Source organism: Hylobates moloch, unplaced genomic scaffold (genome assembly GCF_009828535.3).
Source record: "Hylobates moloch isolate HMO894 unplaced genomic scaffold, HMol_V3 SCAFFOLD_4, whole genome shotgun sequence".
Lineage (NCBI taxonomy): Eukaryota > Metazoa > Chordata > Mammalia > Primates > Hylobatidae > Hylobates > Hylobates moloch.
The window spans coordinates 53560778-53582651 of record NW_026652279.1 but is presented as its reverse complement, the minus strand read 5'-3'; the positions used below and the strand labels follow the sequence as shown (position 1 = coordinate 53582651).

At 35.8% G+C, this 21874-nt stretch overlaps 1 protein-coding gene across 1 annotated transcript in view; it reads right to left on the bottom strand.

The window, feature by feature from the left end:
* IFT57 (intraflagellar transport 57) overlaps nt 1-17575 on the bottom strand; it is a 60766-nt gene extending 43191 nt beyond the window's left edge. Inside the window, exons 1-5 of the mRNA XM_032150236.2 lie at nt 17259-17575; nt 14566-14728; nt 13684-13802; nt 9066-9156; nt 1777-1845 (exon numbers count right to left, since the gene is read on the bottom strand). Coding sequence (XP_032006127.1) covers nt 1777-1845; nt 9066-9156; nt 13684-13802; nt 14566-14728; nt 17259-17470 — 654 coding nt within the window. The 5' untranslated portion in view covers nt 17471-17575. The remainder of the gene's footprint in view (nt 1-1776; nt 1846-9065; nt 9157-13683; nt 13803-14565; nt 14729-17258) is intronic.
* Nucleotides 17576-21874: the final 4299 nt, after the last annotated feature.

The following is a 21874-nucleotide window of genomic DNA, read 5'->3' as shown; positions in this document are numbered from 1 at the left end:
CCAAATACTTTACAAGGTCAGTAAAGAAATGTGTTTTAAAGTACTTGAAAACTATAAAACGATCTGCAAATTAAGGTATTGATATAACTGGAGTTTAGATTTCAATTTTAACATATTATTCTGATATATTTTCAATTGATCAATAAAAAATACCTTCATTCATTTAAGAGGTCTTTATTCAGTATCTTCTGTGCTACACTATGGGGAATATTAAAAAGGATAGCTATCTCTGTTATCAAGGAGCATACAAATCAGATTTCAGACGGGGAAATATGGAGGAAAGATGTGGTTTTGGTTTTTGCCAATGCTGAGTACTTTCTATGTGACAGATATTATTATCGTGTTTTACATGTAGTAACTCTTTTAATTTTCAAAAACCCTATGACAAAGGTAAAGGTAATATTTTTATCTCATTTACAGCTTAAGAAGATGAGGCACAAGAAGTTTGGAAACTTGCCCAAATCTGGAATCCTAGTCAAGTATTAGAGTCAAGTCACACACTGAGGCAAGTTGACCAAAATGTTATATTACGTCTCAATTTGGGCAGAAAACACAGACACATATATGCATCATTAATAATAACTAATGAGGATTAATAATACTAAGGCATCAATGAGGACTAATAATACTAAGGCAGTGTTGATGCCTTAGTATTATTAATCCTCATTATTATGATAAATACAAAGATCATCCTGGGGAGGGGTAGTCAAGGAAATCTTCATGATATGAAACCAAAACTAGATCCAAACTTGTCTTGAGAATTCAGATAAGAAAAATTAAATAAAGGACTAATAGAGTATTACTTTCCATATGTACTTTTTGAGGGTACAATAGGTATATATCCTTGAATTATAAATATTATATAATATACAAAATATAACATATATTATTTATATATTATTTAATTTAACACATATTTCTATATAACATATATTATTAATATAATTATATATCAATATATATTATTATAAATATATAATATTAATTTATAATATATATAAATATTATTATATATTTTTATATATTACATATTATTTTATAATATATAATAAATATAAATATATAGTAATTTATATATAATTTTTATATATAAAAAATATATTAATTTAATAATTTTTATATATATTATTATATATTTATATATTTATATATTATTTATATATAAATATATAAATATATTATAATATATTTATATATTATATATTACATATATTATAAATATTATATATTATAAATATATAGATATATAATATATATGGCAAATTAAAAATACCATATATATCTGAAATATCTCATTGTATATGTACTTTTATAGACTAGATTTATTTCATAATTAAAACAGACTTAAAGCAATGTCTGATTACTTATTCATATACCTACCAGTCTTAATCCATTTTATTTAAAGAGCTACAATTTAAATATTTTCCTATAATCAAGATCATTAAATCTTGGCCTATTAAAATGGAAAATAACTTGAAATAGAATACTTGATGTCTTTTCATAATAAAAAATGCCACCAGGCAAATTCTTTTCAGTCTGCATGAGTAGCACTATGTCAATTTTCCATGATACAGACAGGAGGCTGCCTCACTCACTCCTCTGGATTTTTATATTTGCTATAATTATAACATTTTATATATAGGAAAGCAATTTTGAGAGCTACTTTTCAAACAGCATACAAAACAATGGCTAACAACGGTTTCTACTCATTTAAATTTCCAGCAGAACATGTACATTGATTGCTTGTTGGTCCTGCATGTATCTGATGAAACTTACCAAGTGATATGTCTGGGCCTTTAAAACGTTGAGATCAATAAAGTTTTCTTCATTATCTGTCTCTTCTTCCTTAGAAAATAAATTTTAAAAAAATCATTAAAAATTATAATTAAAAAATATATTTCCAGTTTTCACCTATATGGTATACTAAGCTATATTAAGCTTGATATAAAGACTAGTAGTGTAGGAAAGGGTATTTAAAAGCCTAGTGAACGTGTGCATAAAGTAGGGCACAATATCATTAACAGTTCATCTGTTTTTTGAGGTTTTGATGGTACTTCTACTTAAATAGAACTATTTTTGTAGTCAATAAAGAAAGGAAAAAAACTGGGGGTGGGAAAGGAAGGGAGCCATTGCTATAGAACTACAGATAAATATAAAAACAGGGCAAGAAACAAGCCCAAGTGGCTGGCATATTTGGTATAAATAGAAAGAATTAATGGATATTTTTGAGCAATATAATTGAAATGGACAAAAATGAGAGGCTGACAGAGAATATTCTCATTTGCTCTGACCAATCACATTGACACATATTTTTGACATCTCATCTCTGGTATGTTCAAGCTTGATAAAATAATGCTTACCAGTACTGGTTGGTCCATGGTATTTAAATCTATTAAAAAGGATAGTACAGGTGGATGCCAAGCTAATCCTAATCTGCAGACCAATTGGATGCAGAGGGCAGGGGTAGAAAGTGACCCTTTGAGAACCAACTCCTTCCCCAATATGCAGTAAATATGGAGTCTGAGCAGGTTCTATGAGCATGTAGGACAAAACATGAGCTCCCCTTTTCTTCGTATGTCTTTGCGGTGACAAGTGACATAGTAAGTAACAAAAATTTAACAAGGATATTTCAACCTTAAGGACACGATAATAAAGCCAGTGGAACTGGGTCCTCAAGTCATGATTTTATAACGAAAAAAGAGAATGTCAGTTGGTGAACATTTCCATATATAGAACTGTACAAAGCTGTAGTAGATTTCAAAGATAATCCTTAACTTCAACAATTTACAAATATGTAAGATACTGGTTCTCCAAGTATGGTTCTGAGAGCAGCAGTATCAGCATCACCTAGGTACTCCTTAGAATGCAAATTCTAAGGCTCTATCCCGTATCTCCTCAGAAACTATGGGGGTTGGCTGGGCGTGATGGCTCACGCCTGTAATCCCAGCACTTTGGGAGGCCGAGGTGGGCGGATCACGAGGTCAGGAGATCGAGACCATCCTGGCTAACACAGTGAAACCCCGTCTCTACTAAAAATACAAAAAATTAGCCGGGCGTGGTGGCAGGCGCCTGTAGTCCCAGCTACTCAGGAGGCTGAGACAGGAGAATGGCATGAACCCAGGAGGCGGAGCTTGCAGTGAGCCGAGATCGCACCACTGCACTCCAGCCTGGGCGACAGAGCGAGACTCTGACTCAAAAAAAAAAAAAAAAAAAGAAACTACGGGGTGGAGCAACTAAGGTAAGGTATGAGAACTATGCTAAACCTTGGATAACCAGAAAGATTTTAGTAAAATAGGAAACAACATAAATGTAGATTCTATACACTCAAGCGGAATTTACTTTTTTTTAGAGTGGGGTAGTAGGACAGAAGTGCAGACAAAAGTGATCACTTTATATCTTAAAACTGAAGCCGAGGTATACACTTTTGACAAATGGCTTAGTCTAGTCTGTGTTTGCACTAGTAAGAGTCTACTTAACAACCAGAGTAAATGATTGAAATGTCAATGACTCAATGCTCATGGGAGAAGAGACAAGTTTATAATGCTTTTACAATAACCTGATCAGTACTGTTTACATAAGCAATCAATAGATACTTGTTAAACTATACTGGACTGAACACTAATAGGTAAAAAGTTTTAATAGTAGTTACTAGAATGAATCAGCAACCAATATATGGTGCTGTTTCTCCTACAGCCAGGATTTACAGGTCCGAGAATCAAGGGGTGGAAATGGAGTGGAACCACTTGCTATTACCCCTAGTAGCCCACTAGCAAAATTCTTGCTTCCTGTTCCCATGACCTTATGCTTTGCTGGCCTAGAGGTCTTAGTTCCAAAAGGAAGAATTCTTCAACCAGAAGATACAACAATGATTTGATTGAACAGAAATTAAGACTGCTACCTGGCCACTAAGGGCTCCTCATACCTCTGAATCAACATGGCAAAGAAGGCAATTACTGTACTGGCTGGCATGACTGATCCTATTAACAGGACACTGGACTACTCCAAAATGGAAGGAAGAGTATTCTAAAATACAGGAGATCCTTTAAGGCATGTTATTACCATGTCCTGTGACTAAAAATCAACAGAAAACTACAACAACCAAATCCAGGCAGGTCTACTTAATGGCCCAGACACTTCAGGAATAAAGGTCTGAGTCACCCCACCAGGTAAAGAACTGTAACCAGCTGAGGTGCTTACTGAAGGCAAGGGGAATACAGAATAGGTAGTGAAAGATGGTAGTTATAAACACAAACTACAAGCATGTGATCAGTTACAGAAATGAGAATTGTGATTGTTATGAATATTTCCTGTTATGAATATATTTGTATTTTTGTTTTCTTTACTCTTATTCCCTTATCATGTAACACAGATGTACTGACTTTATATCACAACATTTAAGTATTATTACTTTTAATATTATAATATTTAAGTGATATCCGGGAGAAGAGTAAATACCACTTATGGACTTTATCTCCTCTTGTGGAGAAGGAATTAGAGCAACATCTGTTGTATGCAGAGCAGTTACATTCTATTAGATGAAATTATAACCATGCTATGTATGGTCTTTATTTGAAGATTACGGTTTAAGAAGATGTAAATGGGTGGTAAGTTGACAAGGGGTCGACTTTTGATGGTAAATTCTATGTGTCAATTTCACTGAGCCACAAGGTGCCTTGGTGTTGGTTAAACATTATTCAAAGTGTGTCTGTGAGGGTGTTTCTGGATGCGAAAAATAATTGAATCAGTAGACTGAGTAAAGCAGATTGCTATCACCAATGCGGATGGGCTTTATTCAATCCACTGAAGGGCTGAATAGAACAAAAAAGCTGAGAAAGAGAATTTATTATCTTTGCCTCATTGTCACTAAAGACATTAGTCTTCTCTTGCCTTCTGACTCAGACTGAAACAAACTATCAGCTCAGCTCTCCTGGTCCTCAGGCCTTCAGACTCAAACTGGGACTACCATCAGCTCTTCTGGGTCTCTGGCTTGATAGCTGTGGATCTTGGGACTTCTCAGCCTCCATAACCATGTGAGCCAATTCCTCAGTCTTTTTCTATATGTGTGTGTGTGTGTGTGTGTACCTACTATTGGTTCTATTCCTCTGAAGAACCCAAACTAATTCATAGAAAAAGGATTAAGTTACTAAGTATTAAGAGAGCATTCAAGAGGAATTCAAATGTAAACAGGCTTAGAAAATTGCTTTGTAAACTATTAGAATACAATAGGATTCTAATCTCAGTAATTCAGAAGGCACTCAAAAATTTCCTACTATTTGTCTAATATGCCTTCTTAATTCTGACTGCCAATTACTATGGATATGATTACATACAATAGGTGGGAATATTTTGTGTTATAACCCCAACATATTTATAAAAATAATTATTAATGTGTCCTAGCTTGATATGGGCAGTCCAAAATTAAAGGTTTCTAGTTTCTAGATGATTATAGCAGAACTTTGACTGTCAGAAATAATCTTTTTTTTTTTTTTTTTGAGACAGAGTCTCACTCTGTTGCCCAGGCCAGACTGCAGTGGTGCAATCTTGGCTCACTACAACCTCCGCCTCCCGGGTTCAAGCAATTCTCTTGCCTCAGTCTCCCGAGTAGCTGGGACTACAGGCACACACCATCACGCCTGTCTAATTTTTGTATTTTTGTAGAGATGGGGTTTCACCATGTTAGCCAGGCTAATCTCAAACTCCTACCCTCAAGTGATCTGCCCGCCCCAGCCTCCCAAAGTGCTGGAATTACAGGTGTAAGCCACTGCATCTGGCCAAGCTTTACCATCCTTGAGCAATGCCACAAACTCAGAAACAGAATCATGTTATCCCACCATCAAAAGTCTTCTTGGTGGTGACCCAGTCCTCCTTAAAGAGAGGAGTAGAAGTAAAAGAGGGCTCCTTAGAATAATATGATGACAATAAAGAAGAAAAGAAATTCAAGAGACATGATGCAAGGGAATGAATAGCCTCAGGGTCAACCCCTTTGAGGAAGGCCTTCAGTTTGCTCTTATGATAGTAGAAGGTCTTTACCTCATGGCTGGGAAGAAATGTGTGAAGAGGCTGCTTTCCAGTATATTTCTCTAAATTCACACCCCCAATAATGGTGCCTTGAACTTTAAAGGGTTCCTAGCTTTAAAATGAGCTATAGTTTCTAAATGTTATATGACGATGTGCTGACAGTTTGATTTTATGGTCAAATATTTAATGAGTATGTACTATGCACCAGGCCCTGCACAATAAGCTGGAGACACAACAATAAGAAAAATTACACATGGTTTCTGCCCTTGCAGATATTTTTCTCCTGACTAGTGGGTTTGTTTTTTATTCCCCAGACTAGCAGTTCTTAGTTATATGCCTTTGAAGTTAAATGTTAATGTACTAGAATCAGGTATCTATTCATAAACTATTCATAACTATTAAATAGTTATTAAGACGACAAAATGAGGGAATAAATAAGGTGAACAACTGGGAATATGAGTACTTAATTTCTGAGCTTGAATGGAAAGATCTGTTACACAAAGAATAAAGCCTAAACTACTTTTCATGCCCAAAACAATCTGAACTTGGTCTGTCTTCCCAGTTAATCTTACGCCACCCTCCCTCTCACTTAGGAGCTCTGGCCCCAGTAGTTTTCTCTTAGTTCCTTGATCATGCTAAGCTTCTTCCTGCCTTCAAAGCTCTGGCACATGCTACACAGTCAGGGCCTTGCCCACTGCCTGCTATATAACAAGTGCTCAATAAGTATATGCAGAATGAATGAATATATCTTTGTCTTGACTTTTAAAATCCATCGCATTAAAAAATATCTTTTAAACTGGTAAGTTTTACAATGGTCTTTTTCCTTCTGTAAATGACAGTCATCTTTTTTTACATATATTGTTTAAATGTTTATTTACATTGCTGTTAAAAATACATGTTAAAAACCTTAAAAATACAAAGCATAGAAAATCATCCATAATTCTCCTACTCATAATTAATGCTAATATATTTATTTTTAACATATTTTACATAGTTAATGTTATAACAACATAAAATTTGGAATCATCTCAGTTAATTTTATAGCATATAGTATAAGTTACATTCCCATGTCAGTAACTTTGTATTTTTCTTTGTAAACTTTGTAAACTTTTTTTTGTAGAGACAGGGTCTTGCTCTGTCACCCAGGCTGTAGTGGAGTGGCATGATCACAGCTTACTGCACTTTCAAACTCTTGGGCTCAAACGATCTTCCCACCTCAGCTTCCTGAGTAGTTAGGACTACAGGCATGCACCACTATGCCTGGTATTTTTTTCTTTTTGGTAGAGATGAGGACTCACTATATTGCCCAGGTTGGTCTCAAATTCCTGGCCTGAAGCAATCACAATGCCTGGCATTTTTTTCCTTTTTCTTTTTGGTAGAGATGAGGACTCACTATATTGCCCAGGTTAGTCTCAAACTCCTGGCCTGAAGCAATCCTCCCACCACCTCCCAAAGTGCTGGGATTACAGGTATGAGCCAGCATGCCCACCCAACAATTTTTAATGGTGATATAGTTTGGATATATGTCCCCTCCTCTGTCTCTGGTCCTTCTCCCCTCCTCTGCTCCTTCTCTGGCCATGTGAGGTGCCTGCTCCCACTTTGTCTTACCATGATTGTAAGCTTCCTGGTGCCCTCACCAGAAGCAGATGCTGGTGCTACACTTCTTGTATGGTCTGCAAAACTGTGAGCCAAAATAAACTTCTTTTCTTTATAACTTACCCAGCGCCTCAAGTATTCCTTTACAACAACACAAAATGGACTACTACAAATGGCTATATAATATTCTATTCAGATAGCATCTAATCTATTTAATAATTATTTTCAACATTTGCTATTAAAATTATGCAGTGATTAAAACCTCCATAGCATATACTAACTTAAATACTGTACTAACCTCAATGCCAAACTTCAATTACTTACTTATTTTAAACTAATTATCTATTGATTTTTAAAATCACCTAAAAAATTTAATTGGTTTATGACAGCAAAATATAGTTGACCCTTGAACAACATGGGTTTGAACTGCATGGGTCCACTTAAACACAAATTTTCTTTCATTTCTGCCACCCCTGAGACAGCAAGACCAACACTTCCTCTTGCTCTTCTTCCTTAGGCTACTCAATATGAAGACAGGGAAGACACTTTAATGATTATCCACTTCCACTTAATAGTATATATGTTTTCTCTCCCTTATGGCTTACTTAGTAACATTTTCTTTTCTCTAGCTTACTTTTAGTGTAAGAATACAGTATATAATACATATACAAAATATGTGTTAACTGTTTATGTCATTGGTAAGGCTTCAAGTCAACAGTAGGCTATTAGTAAAGTTTTTGGGAGTCCAGAGTTATATGTGGATTTTCAACTGTGTGGGGGCCATGCCCATAACCCCCACATTGCTCAAGGGTCAGCTGTATACTATAAAGTTGTTTTTTTTTCCCCCCACCATTTCTGCTTCAAATCACATGCATACTTCCTAAAATATCAGGGTCAATCTAATTCTAGTTCTGAGAATTATCTTGAGAAAAAGTTCTTTTGTCTCTGTCATCTTTAGCTGCACACTATGGATGGCATGTAAAACATGTAAAATGGTGCAGATTCTGCCAATCAAATAATGTTGATCATTTAAAAGCATTAAAAAATTCCTACTTATCCTAATTGTAGATGAATAAAGGAATTCCTTAGAAATGAATGGTATGCGTATAAAGCAGAATTTATTAATCCTAAATTCTTTTGGTGTGTTTTAAATTCTTCATTAGTCACAGTCGATTTAACATCATGAATGGTTGTTAATAAAGTATTTACTCATATAACTAGTGGTATATATTTCCCTGAACAGTTTAAGAACCTCTGCTAAAATTCAGACCTCAATCATTAGAGAATACAAACATTAACTTAAATGATGATACTCAGCACTGTATTTAAAAGCTTTTCTTCTTTAGAAACAATGAAATAAAATATATTCCAGATAATGGAAGTCCGGGGGAAAAGAGAATGGAAAGTGGCTGAAAGGTGAAAATGAACAGAAAGTTCAGCCACACACATACCACAAATTCTTCATCCACTTTATTTAATGTTAATTCTGCATCATCTTCTGCAACACTTTCTTCTTCTAATTCTTCTACTGGGTATATTGGCCTAAAATAATAAGGTTAAACATGAGATGATAATTTTAATATTTAGTAAGACAAAAAAATTATAATGCAAATATTATCTCCTCTATGCCAGGTTTTGTCCTTTTTCACTCCACTTCCATAATCGCTGTTAAATGTTTCATGTATTTTTCCTAAAACTTTCTATGTAAAAAGCAAGTGTTTATCTCCAAATTTATAAAAAAATGAGATGATACTATGTGTGTGTTATCCAACTTACTGCTTCTCACTAATACACCATATTTAAATACATATGTATTTCTCATTATTTTTTACATACAAGCACTGTATTTCATTGAACAATACCATAATTAATGTAATTGGCAGCCTATGACTGAACATGGAGGTTTCTAATTATTTTGCTAGACAATATTGCAAAGATCATCTTTGTACATTTATCATTACATATACCATTTAGAATAAATTTGTTCAAGTGAAATGGCAGGGTAAACAACTTTGTACATGTATTGTTTTGCTATATACTGCCAAAATTGGCTTCCAAAATGTCACCATAATTTAGACTCCAAACAATACTAGGGAGTGACTCCATTTCCATATATTCACCAATATGATATATAATACAAACTTTAATTTTAGCCAATCAACCAAGTGAAAAAAAATCTCATTCTTGTTTTAACTGCATTTCTTTAGCATGAAAGTGACAGAATATCTTGTCATATTTTAATTGCTTATTTGCACTTCTTTTTCGGTGAAATGTCTATTTATACCCTTTACTTTTTGGCTTTTTGTATATTAAGAAAATTAATGTTTTGCCTAACCTCTCAAAAATTGTTCCCCTAGTGTATTACTTGTAATCTTGGCTATTCAAGATTGTTACAGTTCTTCTTAGATAGAGTTGGTAACTTTTCTTGCACAGACCCTAGCTTTAACATCATATATTTGAGGCTTTCTGTCATACCACAACCTCTATACTCCTCTGGTCTTTTAATACTTCTATAGTTTTACTTTTCACATTTACATCTTTGATCAATCTGAAGTTTATTTTAACATAGGTAATAAGAAGGATTCCAGCTTTCTTCTTATTTCCAAAATCTAATTAGTGATCCTAACATTAAACTTTGAAAAAATCATTTATTCATCAAGATTAATGACACATTTCCTATATTAAAAGTACTCAAATGTATTTGGGCTTATTTATGAAAAGTTTTTTTTTTTTCCTTTTTTTATCCAGTAACAAAGCTAGAGAGAAAACTTGTATTAAAAACTTGTAACCTGGCTGAGTGTGATGGGTCACACCTATAATCCCAGCACTTTGGGAGGCCAAGGCAGGTGGACTGCCTGAGACCAGGAGTTTGAGACCAGCCTGGGCAACATGGTGAAACCCTGTCTTGACAAAAAAAATAAAAAATTAGCTGGGAGTGGTGGTGTGCACCTGTAGTCCCAGCTATGCGGGACGCTGAGGTGGGAGGATCACTTGAGCCTGGCAGGCAGAGGTTCACTCCAGCCTGGGCGACAGAGTGAGACCCTGTCTTAAAAACGAAAACCCATGCCTCAATCAGGTTAAAAATATACAAAAGTCAACATTTATTAATATGCAAAATACTGTGAACTAAATCAATCATCTTAAATAATAAATTTCCTAATTTTTCATTAATTAGAATTCGAAAATATCTCAGAGGCAATGTTCTTCTAGAATTCATTTTGACATTTAGATATATAAAAAATTCATCTATATGTAACGTCTATCTCATTTACATATTACATAGCTGACATATTCTCTGATGTTGACTACTTTTCAGCTCCCTCCTTTTATTCCTCATTTAAACATAGCCCTTATAAGTTATCCAAGTCACAGTCTCTTCAATAAATGGTGCCAAAAAACAAAAAAAGAAAAATAAATAGTACTGGGAAAACTGGATATCCACATGCAAAAGAATGAAACTAGACCCCTACCTCTAACCACTTATAAAAACCAACTAAAAATGGATTAAAGACTTAAATATACAATCTGAAACTGAAACTACTAGAGGAAACGTGGGGAAAACACTTCAGGACATTGGTCTGGGTAAGAATTTTTTGGATAAGACCTCAAAAGCATAGGCAACAAAAGCAAAAATCGACAAACGCGATTATATCAAACTTAAGGAAACAATCAAAAGAGTGAAGAGACAACCCACAGAATGGGAGAAAATATTTGCAAACTACCCATCTGACAAGAAGTTAACATCCAGTATGTATAAGAAACACAAGCAACTCAATAGCAAAACAACAAAAAAACTAGTCTAATTTTTAAAATGTGCAAAAGATCTTAATAGACATTTCTCAAAAAATACATAGAAACAGCCAACAGATATATGCAAAAATGCTTGACGTCACTAATCATCAGGGAAATGCAAATCAAAACCACGATGAGGTATCATCTCACCCCAGTTAGAATGGCTATTACCCAACCCCTCGCCCCCCAAAAATAACAAAGGCTGCTGAGGATATGGAAAAGGGGTAACCCTTGAACACTATTGGCAGGTGTGTAAATTATCAGTACAGACACTATGGCGAACACTATGGAGGTGCCTCAAAAAACTAAAAACAGCACTACTCTATTATCCAACAATCCCACTACTGATTATATATCCAAAAGAAATATAATCAGTGTGTTATTGATATCTGCACTCCCATGTTTATTGCAGCACTATTCACAATACTCTAGATACGGAATCTACCTAAGTATCCATCAAAGGTTCAATAGAAAATGTGGTATATTTTCACAGTGGAATACTATTCAACCATAAAAGAGAATGAAATTCTGTCATTTGTAGCAACCTGTATAAGCATGGAGGACACTACAGACACTACGTCAAGTGAAATAAGCCAGGCACAGAAAGACAAATATCATAGAAGTAGAGAGTATAATAGTGGTTACCATAGGATGGGAAGGGTAGGGGGAAGGGAGAATAGGGAGAAGTTGGTCAACGTCGGTGAGTACAAAGTTACAGTTAGGAGGAATAAGTTCTAGTGTTCCAATGCACAGCAGGGTGACTACAGTTAACAATATTATATATTAATTAACAATAATATATATTTGAAAATAGCTCAAAGAGATTTGGAATTTTCTCGCCACAACAAAATGATAAACGTTTGAAATGATGAATATGTTAATTTCACTAACTTGATCATTGTATATTGTACACATCTATCAAAACATCACATTGTACTCCAAAATTTGCAGTTATGTGTCAATTAAAAACAAAACTAAAAAATAAATTATCCAAATTATAATACATAGGCCAGGAATAAGATATGCTGAGAAACAAAGGAAGTGCAAAATAGAATAGTGGTTGAGATATTACACCATAGCTTCTGGTGAATTTAGAATATATTAGGCTATGAATTTAGTAGTTTTTTAAAATGCTAAATACAGCAGCACATCTCATAACTTATCTTCTCTTGAAATTTAATAAAGTATTATGGACCATGTAATCATTCTTTATATTGTACTAAATAATAATGTTTGGATTGAAGCATATGAAATTGCCATTTTTTAGTTTAAAAATAGATGAATATGAGTAATTTCATATGGCTCATCCCAATGATAACCTAATTCAAGGTTAAACTTAATAGGTAGATTATATCTAAAAGAATAATAATTGAATATACATTAAATGTTATTAACAGGGAATAATATATGTGTGTGTGTGTGTATATATATACATATATCTTTCTACAGAAGTTAGCTCTAATTAAAAAAAAACACTGCTTACTAGCATTTTACCTGAATAGTGCCTTCTACATTCTAACCTATTAATAATCCCAAACTGCAAACATAAAATTTATGTTTTCTAATTATAATATCTATAAATTGTTTCCAAATGTTCTATTTCATCTATATGCTCAATATCTATTAAACATCTAAGATACACCAAGCATTATGCTAACAGAGTACTTGTAAAGATTTCATGATTTCTAGCAAGAATGTCAGAATAGTAAAGAACAATTTTATACCATAGGATAAATATAATATAATACAATAATAGAAATAAACAAAGCACTGTCAGGTTGGACACAAAAGCAATGAACAATGTCTAGGAGAGTGTCAGGTAGTTTCTTCAGTGTTATTCTTGCCCAGTAACTACAAAGAGCAAAGGAGAAAATCCCACTTAAAAGTACTACATTAATTTCCATTTTTCCTTAAATCTGTAGCTATCAGTTCCCTCTGTGTATATACTATGTTTGTGTGTGTAAACATATGTACAAGAGACTTTAAAAAAATGTCCAGAATTTACGAAGATATATAGTCACAGTTAAACCTTTAATAATTACATATTTGAACAGGGAAGGGGCACAATAATATGTAACACATTACTTCAGAATTAGTTTTGAAGACATGAGACATTCTAATTTTGTCTATACTGGCTTTTCTTAATTATCTGTGGCATTTTCAATTTAGAATAGTCAAAAGGAAATAATTCTTTCATGTTCAATTAAACAGCTCTGTACCCTCAGAGGCAAATGCTATGCACATAAAATTACTATTATCAGGTTGGGTAATTTTTACCTTTTCCAGGTGAAACCAATATATTTCAATGCTTCTTCAGCTAAGCAATCAAGAACATAGCATACATGTTCTCCATAACCTGACTTTAATTTTGAAGGAGGAAAATCTGCAGTTCTCCCCTGAAAAACAAAAGAAAAAACAGGGTATTATTTGTTAGTTATACTCCAAATGTCAAATATTTTAAGCAAAGAACTGCTGAATGGATGTATCACTTTTCTTTCATATGATTTACAATAACTGTAATTACATTGCTTCATAGAAATCCATTTCAAGTCTTTGCAACCCATTGATACATAAAAATACTCAAAATAAAGACTTTCATTGTTAAAAGTATCAAATTAAAAGTCAATAACATCATAGCAGCAGAACAAATTATTGATCTTATTAGAGTGAAAAGAAACCAGTAAAACTATTTAAACAACTATGTTTAAGGACAGAGTGATTCACTTGTCAAAAATTAATAACATTTGTGCCAAAAATATCTTACTGCCTGCCCAGGAAAAGTCAGAAATGAAAAAGTACAACTGCTATCATGGTCTTAAGTACAAGTTCCCTTTGAGAACATAAAGTGTTTTGACTTTGTAGGATTTTTTTTTATTATCATTTTTTAGCAAGAATTAACCACCCCAAAATTTACCTCTCAGATATATCAAGATTTTTTAAAAAAATATTACTTTGGGCTAATAAAGAGTATATACTGAACATTTTCAGAAGTGACATTAAGATTATAATATAAACTATTTTAAGGAGGTTTTACCTGAAAATAAATTCATAATTATATTTACAAAGGAGTCATCTAAATGGCTAGCATTTGTTATTAAATTACCAGTATTAAAATTCATAACTTGAGAACATGGAAAAAGAAGGGTCGTTTACACTTACAAATGACCGAAGCTTGGATAGTATGTTATATATTGTTGCATTAGGGTCATCATGTTCTTGAGGCTGCTCAAAGGGACGTCCTGCTTTATTAATCAACCAAGCAGCAAGAGTACAAAACATGTAGAACTGTTCGCCAGGGTTGGTAGGCAGTGCAAAATAGTGTCTGTTTCAAAACAAGGAGGAATGGGGGTGGATGTGAAATAATGCAAATAAGTCTATAATAACTAATAGGGCCGAATTCACAATTGTCCAACAACCTTTCTTCCCCCCAAATGGCCATCAAATCAAAAGACCTCGATAATTCACCCTTTGAAGTTTCCAGTAATCCACAGCACTCACATTGAAGTTTTTAAATCAGTAGGATTAGGGCAATTACTACTGTACCCAAAATACTAGATCAAAGAACTTACACCCAGGAAATGTTGTGCATGTTAGAGCACAGAGCATGTAGAATTTTTGCCAAAATGATTTAAGTGTCAGTAATAATATGTGAGTACCTTATTAATGAAAATGGTAATCTGGAAGAACCTCAGAGTTTAAAAAAGATCTCAAAGATTACTCATTATGTATTTTTACTGTTTCTAACCTATCACTTATGGTAAACATTTGTTTTTATGTTGGCTGCATATTCAATCACCTGAGGAGCTAATAAAAATACTGGTACTTGGCCAAACATTGCTTCTTCCCTCATGAATGAATTAAATCAGAACTTCAGTGAAAATAGGCCCAGTATGGGGTATATTTCAAAAGATTTCTACATGTTTATAAGGTGTAGTCAGGATTAAGAACCTGTGAATGTCACATCACCAGTCAAACATCTGTGGGCTCTTGCTTAATCCCCTAGTCTACTAAACACAGTTCTACGAGGAGCGGTATGATTTATACCTAAACATTATAGGAATAAAACTCACTAGCAACAACATTCAAGTCAGTTTAATCAAAGATCTTATTTGTCTTGTTCATGTGTAGCTATCATTATTATGTTTACAATGTATTTACAACTATTATAACCATTGTCATAAAAATCAGTTGTATACTCCATGTTTCCCAAACTTTTTCCTGCAGGATAAGTGTAAATGTTCTGGAAGATAACAGAAAGCTGGGAAGAAAAAAGGCCATGAAGTCCTTCCAGGTATATGCTCACTATCCTTTCAAAGTACCCACCCACCAAAAAGTCATCTTTTCCTTATCGGCAGATAACTCTTCTAGGGCAGAGGAATGAACACCAATAGATACTGCAAACCTAGGACAGTGGTTCTCAAACATTAGTGTCCATCAGAATCACCTGGAAGGCTTACTGAACCAGACTGCTAGGCCCCATCCCTATAATTACTGAAAAGGTAGACCTGGGAAAGGGCCTGAGGAATTTCATGTCTAGTAAGTTCTCAGGTGATGCTGATGCTGTTGGTCTGGTGATCACACTTTGAGAACCATTGGACTAGGATATCCCCACACAAATCCATGATTCAAAGTATCCTGCTGAACCCCTGAGGACACAGTGCAAGAGATGACATCAACAGAACCTTAAGGCCATTTTCTTTTCATTTGAAAAATATACTTGGAAAAAAATGCATTTTTATTAACATAGGAAATGTTGGTTGTCTATATTATCCTGATCAATTCACTTTAAGTAATAATCCCAGGACTACCTTTTCTAACATGGATCAAGCAACACTACTTTTTCCTTTATCTTTTCTCTGACCATGGACTAATTTAATATGAACAGTTTACATCAAGCCTACATATCTTTCAATTCAAGTTATTGGAAGAGAGCAGTGGAATGAGATTAAAACTATCAAGGGAAATTATTTGAGCCTGGCTGTAGACATTAAGTACTATAGATTCTTCATACTGATTGCCTTTTATGGAATAAAATAAACAAATGTAAGTATTAAAGTGAAAGAAAAGCTATAAAACTGATTTATCTGGCTACTGCTAAACTACAGTGATTTGAGGAGAAGGTCCTAGCTGACCACTACCCTCAGCAAGTAATGGCATTGCTTTCAGGATATGTTGGACTTTTCCCCCACCGGAACAAGGGTAGAACTTTAGGTTCTATGATAGGGGGACAATTCAATAGTTGTCATTCGTCTTTTCCACTTTTCAGTTTCTGAGAGTATGGTTATTGCAAAGGCAGAAGTCTTTTAAACCATAGCAAGTAGTTAACAAGTTTACTAACCGCATTTAAAGTGCTCCTTAACAGGGTCCTAAGTACCCACGGTCCCTAGTTGTATGAACAGGGTCTTAAACGACAAAAAACCCCAAACTAGAAAAAAGCCTTAAGTGATAATGGCATTCCTCTCTGGAGACGAGATTTTGGGCTGTTTTATAATTTTTCTAGACATTTTCTTGTGTTTTTCTGAGTTTTCTACAATGAGTATTTGTTCCATCTTTACAACCAGAAAATATAGTTTGTGTTTTGTGGTAATGCGTGTGTGTTGGAAACAGGCAAGCTGTCTTCCGATCCTTTCTGCCGTTCCAAAACTTATTCTCTCTACAAAAATACCAAGTCAGGGCTGCGTGAGCTCCACGGACCTCCCGGGAGTTTGGGGTGAAGTGCCCTTCCCTGGCTAGGAAGACGGAGGCAAGGAATTGCTAACCCGCTCTCACGAAATTGGTTCCCAGCAGGACCAAGGAGGGCATCTCCCTGGGGGCTAGCAGGCACCCAGGCGCCCGGGGACGCCGGAACCCACCTGGACTGGGCCTTCAGGTTGCTCTTCCGGAGGAACTCCTCTTCGTAGCGGAGCAGCTTCAGCTTCTCCACCAAGTCCTCCATCACCACGAACATGTGGTAGGCCGCGCCAGGCCCCCGCTCCAAGACCACTTCCCCGGTCCCTTCGCCACGGGACCTAGGCACCCCATCTTCCAAACCAGACGTCGTGACGACGGCCAGGGCAGCAGTCATCGCAGGACGGACAGAGTCCAGCGTGGGCTCAGGCCCACAGACCTCTGCGGCCTAAGCCGCCAGCCCTGCCGCCGCCAGTACAGCCACGACCGGTTACCAGGCGACCACCGGACAACCTGTCACCAGGGAAACTAGACTCCGCCTCCTTCCCTCCAATCAGGGCGGCTTTCCTGAATGACGTCACCGGTGGCCCGCCTCTTGCCCTGCCTCTGCAGAAATGGTGGTCGGGAAGCAGTCCCGCCCCTCATGGAGGCGTGGCGTTCGCGCCCCGCTCCCGGCTCCTTCTCCTCCCACGGCCGCTGGAAGACTGAGGAGAGGCGGCTTGCGTTTCTGCTCTGCTTGACTAGTGACTCTGAGCTGGCTTGAGGTGTGTTGGACCTGGTGGTTGTTAAAGGCAACTAAGCGGGCATCTGGGTCAGCTAGTGGCTGTTAAAAAGATTAAAGGGAGGTGAGGACGTGCAGTATTGAAGGCTGCACTGGCCCACTGATACCTTTATTTTCTCAGAATTGAAAAGTTTTTCATAGTTGTAAAGATAGTCAATACCATAGGTTTCACTTTTACTGCAGGAACTTTCCAACAAGAGGTTTCTCTCGTTCTTTCTTTAATTTTCTCTCACTAGGCAATGCTGCACTTAACAGTATATTGTAAAGCTTGAAGTACTGTATTACATTGCCTGGCTGTTACTCCAGTGCTAGGAAAGTGGTTGGAAGGATGAGGAAGAAGACAACGAACAAAAGGAGGCATTTGGAAGGATTTGTTTTACTTCAAAAACAAGAATACTAAGCTTCCATCCTGTTGCTTAATCTGTTTCAAACCCATTACATGTAGTATAAAGTTTTTGGGTACTTCGTTAAATCCAACAGAATAGAGATGGTCTTAAAAGGAATTTCCCTGCCCTAAAGCTCTAAGTGTGGCTAAAGATAGGGTGTTACTACTGTATTCTGCAGTTATTGACCTAGAAAATTCAAGAAAAGATACATAACTGACCACAGAAATGGCCCAGCTTTGCAGTTTTCAAAAGGCTTGTGTATCAGGCAATTTTCTTAACAGTTGCAAAAAAATGAGGTAAGTGGTGGATGCCTGGCAGTTTTTTGGAAGAAAATACAAGAGATTGAACATATGTTCGTGTTTATAACGTGACTTTTAAGGGCTCTCTGATCTCTTGTATCTGCCACTACAAAATATAGAAGGGCTACATTTTTGGACAACTGAAATTTGAAATGTATCTACAATATCCTGTTTTATTAGAAAAAATGAGAACACTTTTCATTTTAATCCGTCTACAGCTAACTTGTTTCTGATGCTAAAAAGGTTATCAAAGTGAAAAGTCAGAAGGGCAAATACCATTTTTTTCATTAAAGAAAGGAAGTACATAAAATTACAGACTTATGTAGAGAATAACCTGAAGGGGAGCCCACTGAGAATTGCTTTTTAAATAAATAACATTGTTTGCCTACCACAAGTCATGAGCCAGCTGCTTTTAATAAAGTTGAGTGAGAAAATTGGATTTAATGTTACTCCACTACCAAATTGATCTTTCCTGGTCTTTGCCTTTTTGGAACAGTGATTCTCCCCGATAAGTCCATACCCCAACCACCACCACATGTGCAGCTTGGGGGTGTTATACGTATGTATAACAGTCACAGTAGTGTAAGATAGATATATGGCTTTATAAGACTGAAAAATGGAAGCTTAGATATGTTTGGGGTCCTAAGTTAACTAACAAGCAAACTGGGGCTTTTTACATGACTCTGAAAAAGCTCTCAGACTTTGGAATTAAATTTATTACACTCAGGGAGGGAGATGTTCTTGCCAGGCATGCTGCCTACTTAAGATGTTCTGACATTTTCAGGAAGTTACGTAACAGTATGAAATAGTCAAACGTTGCTTTTTAGCTGATTAAATCCTCCAACAACCTGTGTATTTTAACTTGGGAGAAACAAAACGACTCCCAGAGTCTTAGCCATTTCCTTCCCAGGTAAAATACTGACGCAGCCTGGCTTGAAAGCAGTATAATTTCCCCTCTTAATTGTGAAGAAGAAAATAACCCAAAAATATGAAGTATTTCCAGTAATTGCGGCACAAAGAGAACAAAAAAGCTAACTGTTCAATACTGCATGTTTCCCCAATAAAAAATTTTTGAAAGAACAATGAAATTTCATTGTTTTGTAAGGCCCAGGGATTATTTTTTCTGATTCCTTGTTTACCTGTAATAGTTTGTAACACATCAAAAGATCTTTTCCTTGATAGTTTTCTTCGTGTATGTGAAAATGCACTCAAATCCTCTTCTAGCTGTTTCAGCCACTTGGAAGCTTTGGGGAATACATTTGTATTAGGTTTTTTTTGTTGTTTTGTTTTTGCAGGACTAGCTTATTTGTTGACTAAGGAGTTAGAGCTTGAAGAGAATGAGCCATGTTCATTCTTCCTGTAAAATCTCAATTTCCTCCCTGGTTTTATTGTATTGACCACTGTTAATAGCTGGCCTTCTGAGTTTGACTTTTATTTCTTACAAACTATCTGTGAGGTAATTGAAGGTAACTTTTTTTTTTTTTTTTTTTTTTGAGACAGAGTCTTGCCTTGTCACCAGGCTGGAGTGCAATGGCGCGATCTTGGCTCACTGCAGCCTCCGCCTCCCCGGTTCAAGCGATTCCCCTGCCTCAGCTTTTTAAAACTCTTGGATCTTTCTGTGAAACTCTGAAAACTAAATAGCATTCCAGGCCGGGCACGGTGGCTTATGCCTCTAATCCTAGCACTTTGGAAGGCTGAGGCAGACGGATCATTTGAGGTCAGGAGTTCGAAACCACCCTGGCCAACATGGCGAAACCCCCGTCTCTACTAAAAATACAAAAATTGGCCAGGCATGGTGGTGGGCGCCTGTAATCCCAGCTACTCAGGAGACTGAGGCAAGAGAATTGCTTGAACCCAGGAGGCAGAAGTTGCAGTGAGCAGAGATGGTGCCACTGCACTCCAGCCTGGGCGACAGAATGAGACTCTGTCTCAAAAAAAAAAAAAAAAAAGCATCCCAGTCAAAGCCAATTTAAGCTCAATGGATTTCCCTGAAAGGTGCTTAGCAAGGCTGGGGGTGAAAAGGAGGCAGAATTCTAGAATGGAGGAAGGCTTTCCAGCTGCATCATCAAATAGAAGAGCAAGTCCTTCAGGCAAACTGGGTAGGCTTAAAGAACAAAGCTGTGCTGTGTTATAAATGGCTTAGTACCACCCATTTGGGTTGTTAAAAACTTAGAAAATTGCTAGCTGAATAAATCTTCCTTGAAACTATAGAGAAGGAAAAACTTTTTCTGCCCTCTTTAGTTCAGTAGCTGGGCCTGTGAATTAAATGAACGTAAGACAGGTAAACAGGAAAAAAGCACACATTTTATTTAATATTTTTACATGCACATGGGAGCATTGAAAAGAAAAATGAAGCAGATAGGACCAACAGCTTATATACCTTTTTTTTTTTTTTTTTTAAAGAAAACAAAGAATGATACATTTGTAGGGAAGTGACAAGACAAAGGAAAAGGGATTTAAGGTTGACAAACTATGGACAAGTGACTAGGAAAAATATGAGTAAAATTAGTGGAAGATAAAGATTATTTTAATAGGTTTGTTTCTGCAGACCCATTTTAGCATTAATTTCCAGTCTCCCATCATAAAAATGTTATTCTTTTCCTGGTACAGGCATGGCTTCTTTCTCATGGGAAATTTTGTGACTTGCTTTTAAGTAGAAAGGGGAACGTCAGAGAGCCCTTCATATATCTGCTGTATGGCAGGTGCCTTCAGATCACCATAATCAGTATGGAACAGCAGCATATTTTGGGGTGGCATGTTCTAAGCCCCATTCAACCTCATCAAAAGTGTCTGCCAGAAATCTAAAAGGAAAAAATCATATTTATATGTAAATCTTTAAAAGTGATGCCTTGTAAAACAATGTGAAGACATTACCTCTTCAAAACTGCCCTATAGATCAGAACCAGTGCACTCAGACAAAAAAATAGGAGTAACTATTGCAGTTGCTGTGATTAATTAAAATATCCAAGAGAATCTACAGACAAGCTATTAAGACAGCTCAGCAAGTTTGCCATATATAAGATCCAAACCGAAAAGAGTTATTGGATGCACAGTAATTCTTTGACTATTTTGAATTAAAAGCACTTAAAACCCCAAAAGTTACTGGAGATGATAGTTAGAAAAACAAACAAACCTCATAATAAGCAACACACAGCACCCAGGAACAAACCTAACATTATAGAGAAATTGTTAAACTTTACTGAAAGTTTTGGAAAAATTCAAATAGGAATACAACGTTTATAATAAGAAAAATCAGAATATTTGTCCAATCTATAAATTTAGTATAATTTCAACTATAATTCCAGGAGGGCTATTCTGAAATTCATATGTAAGCA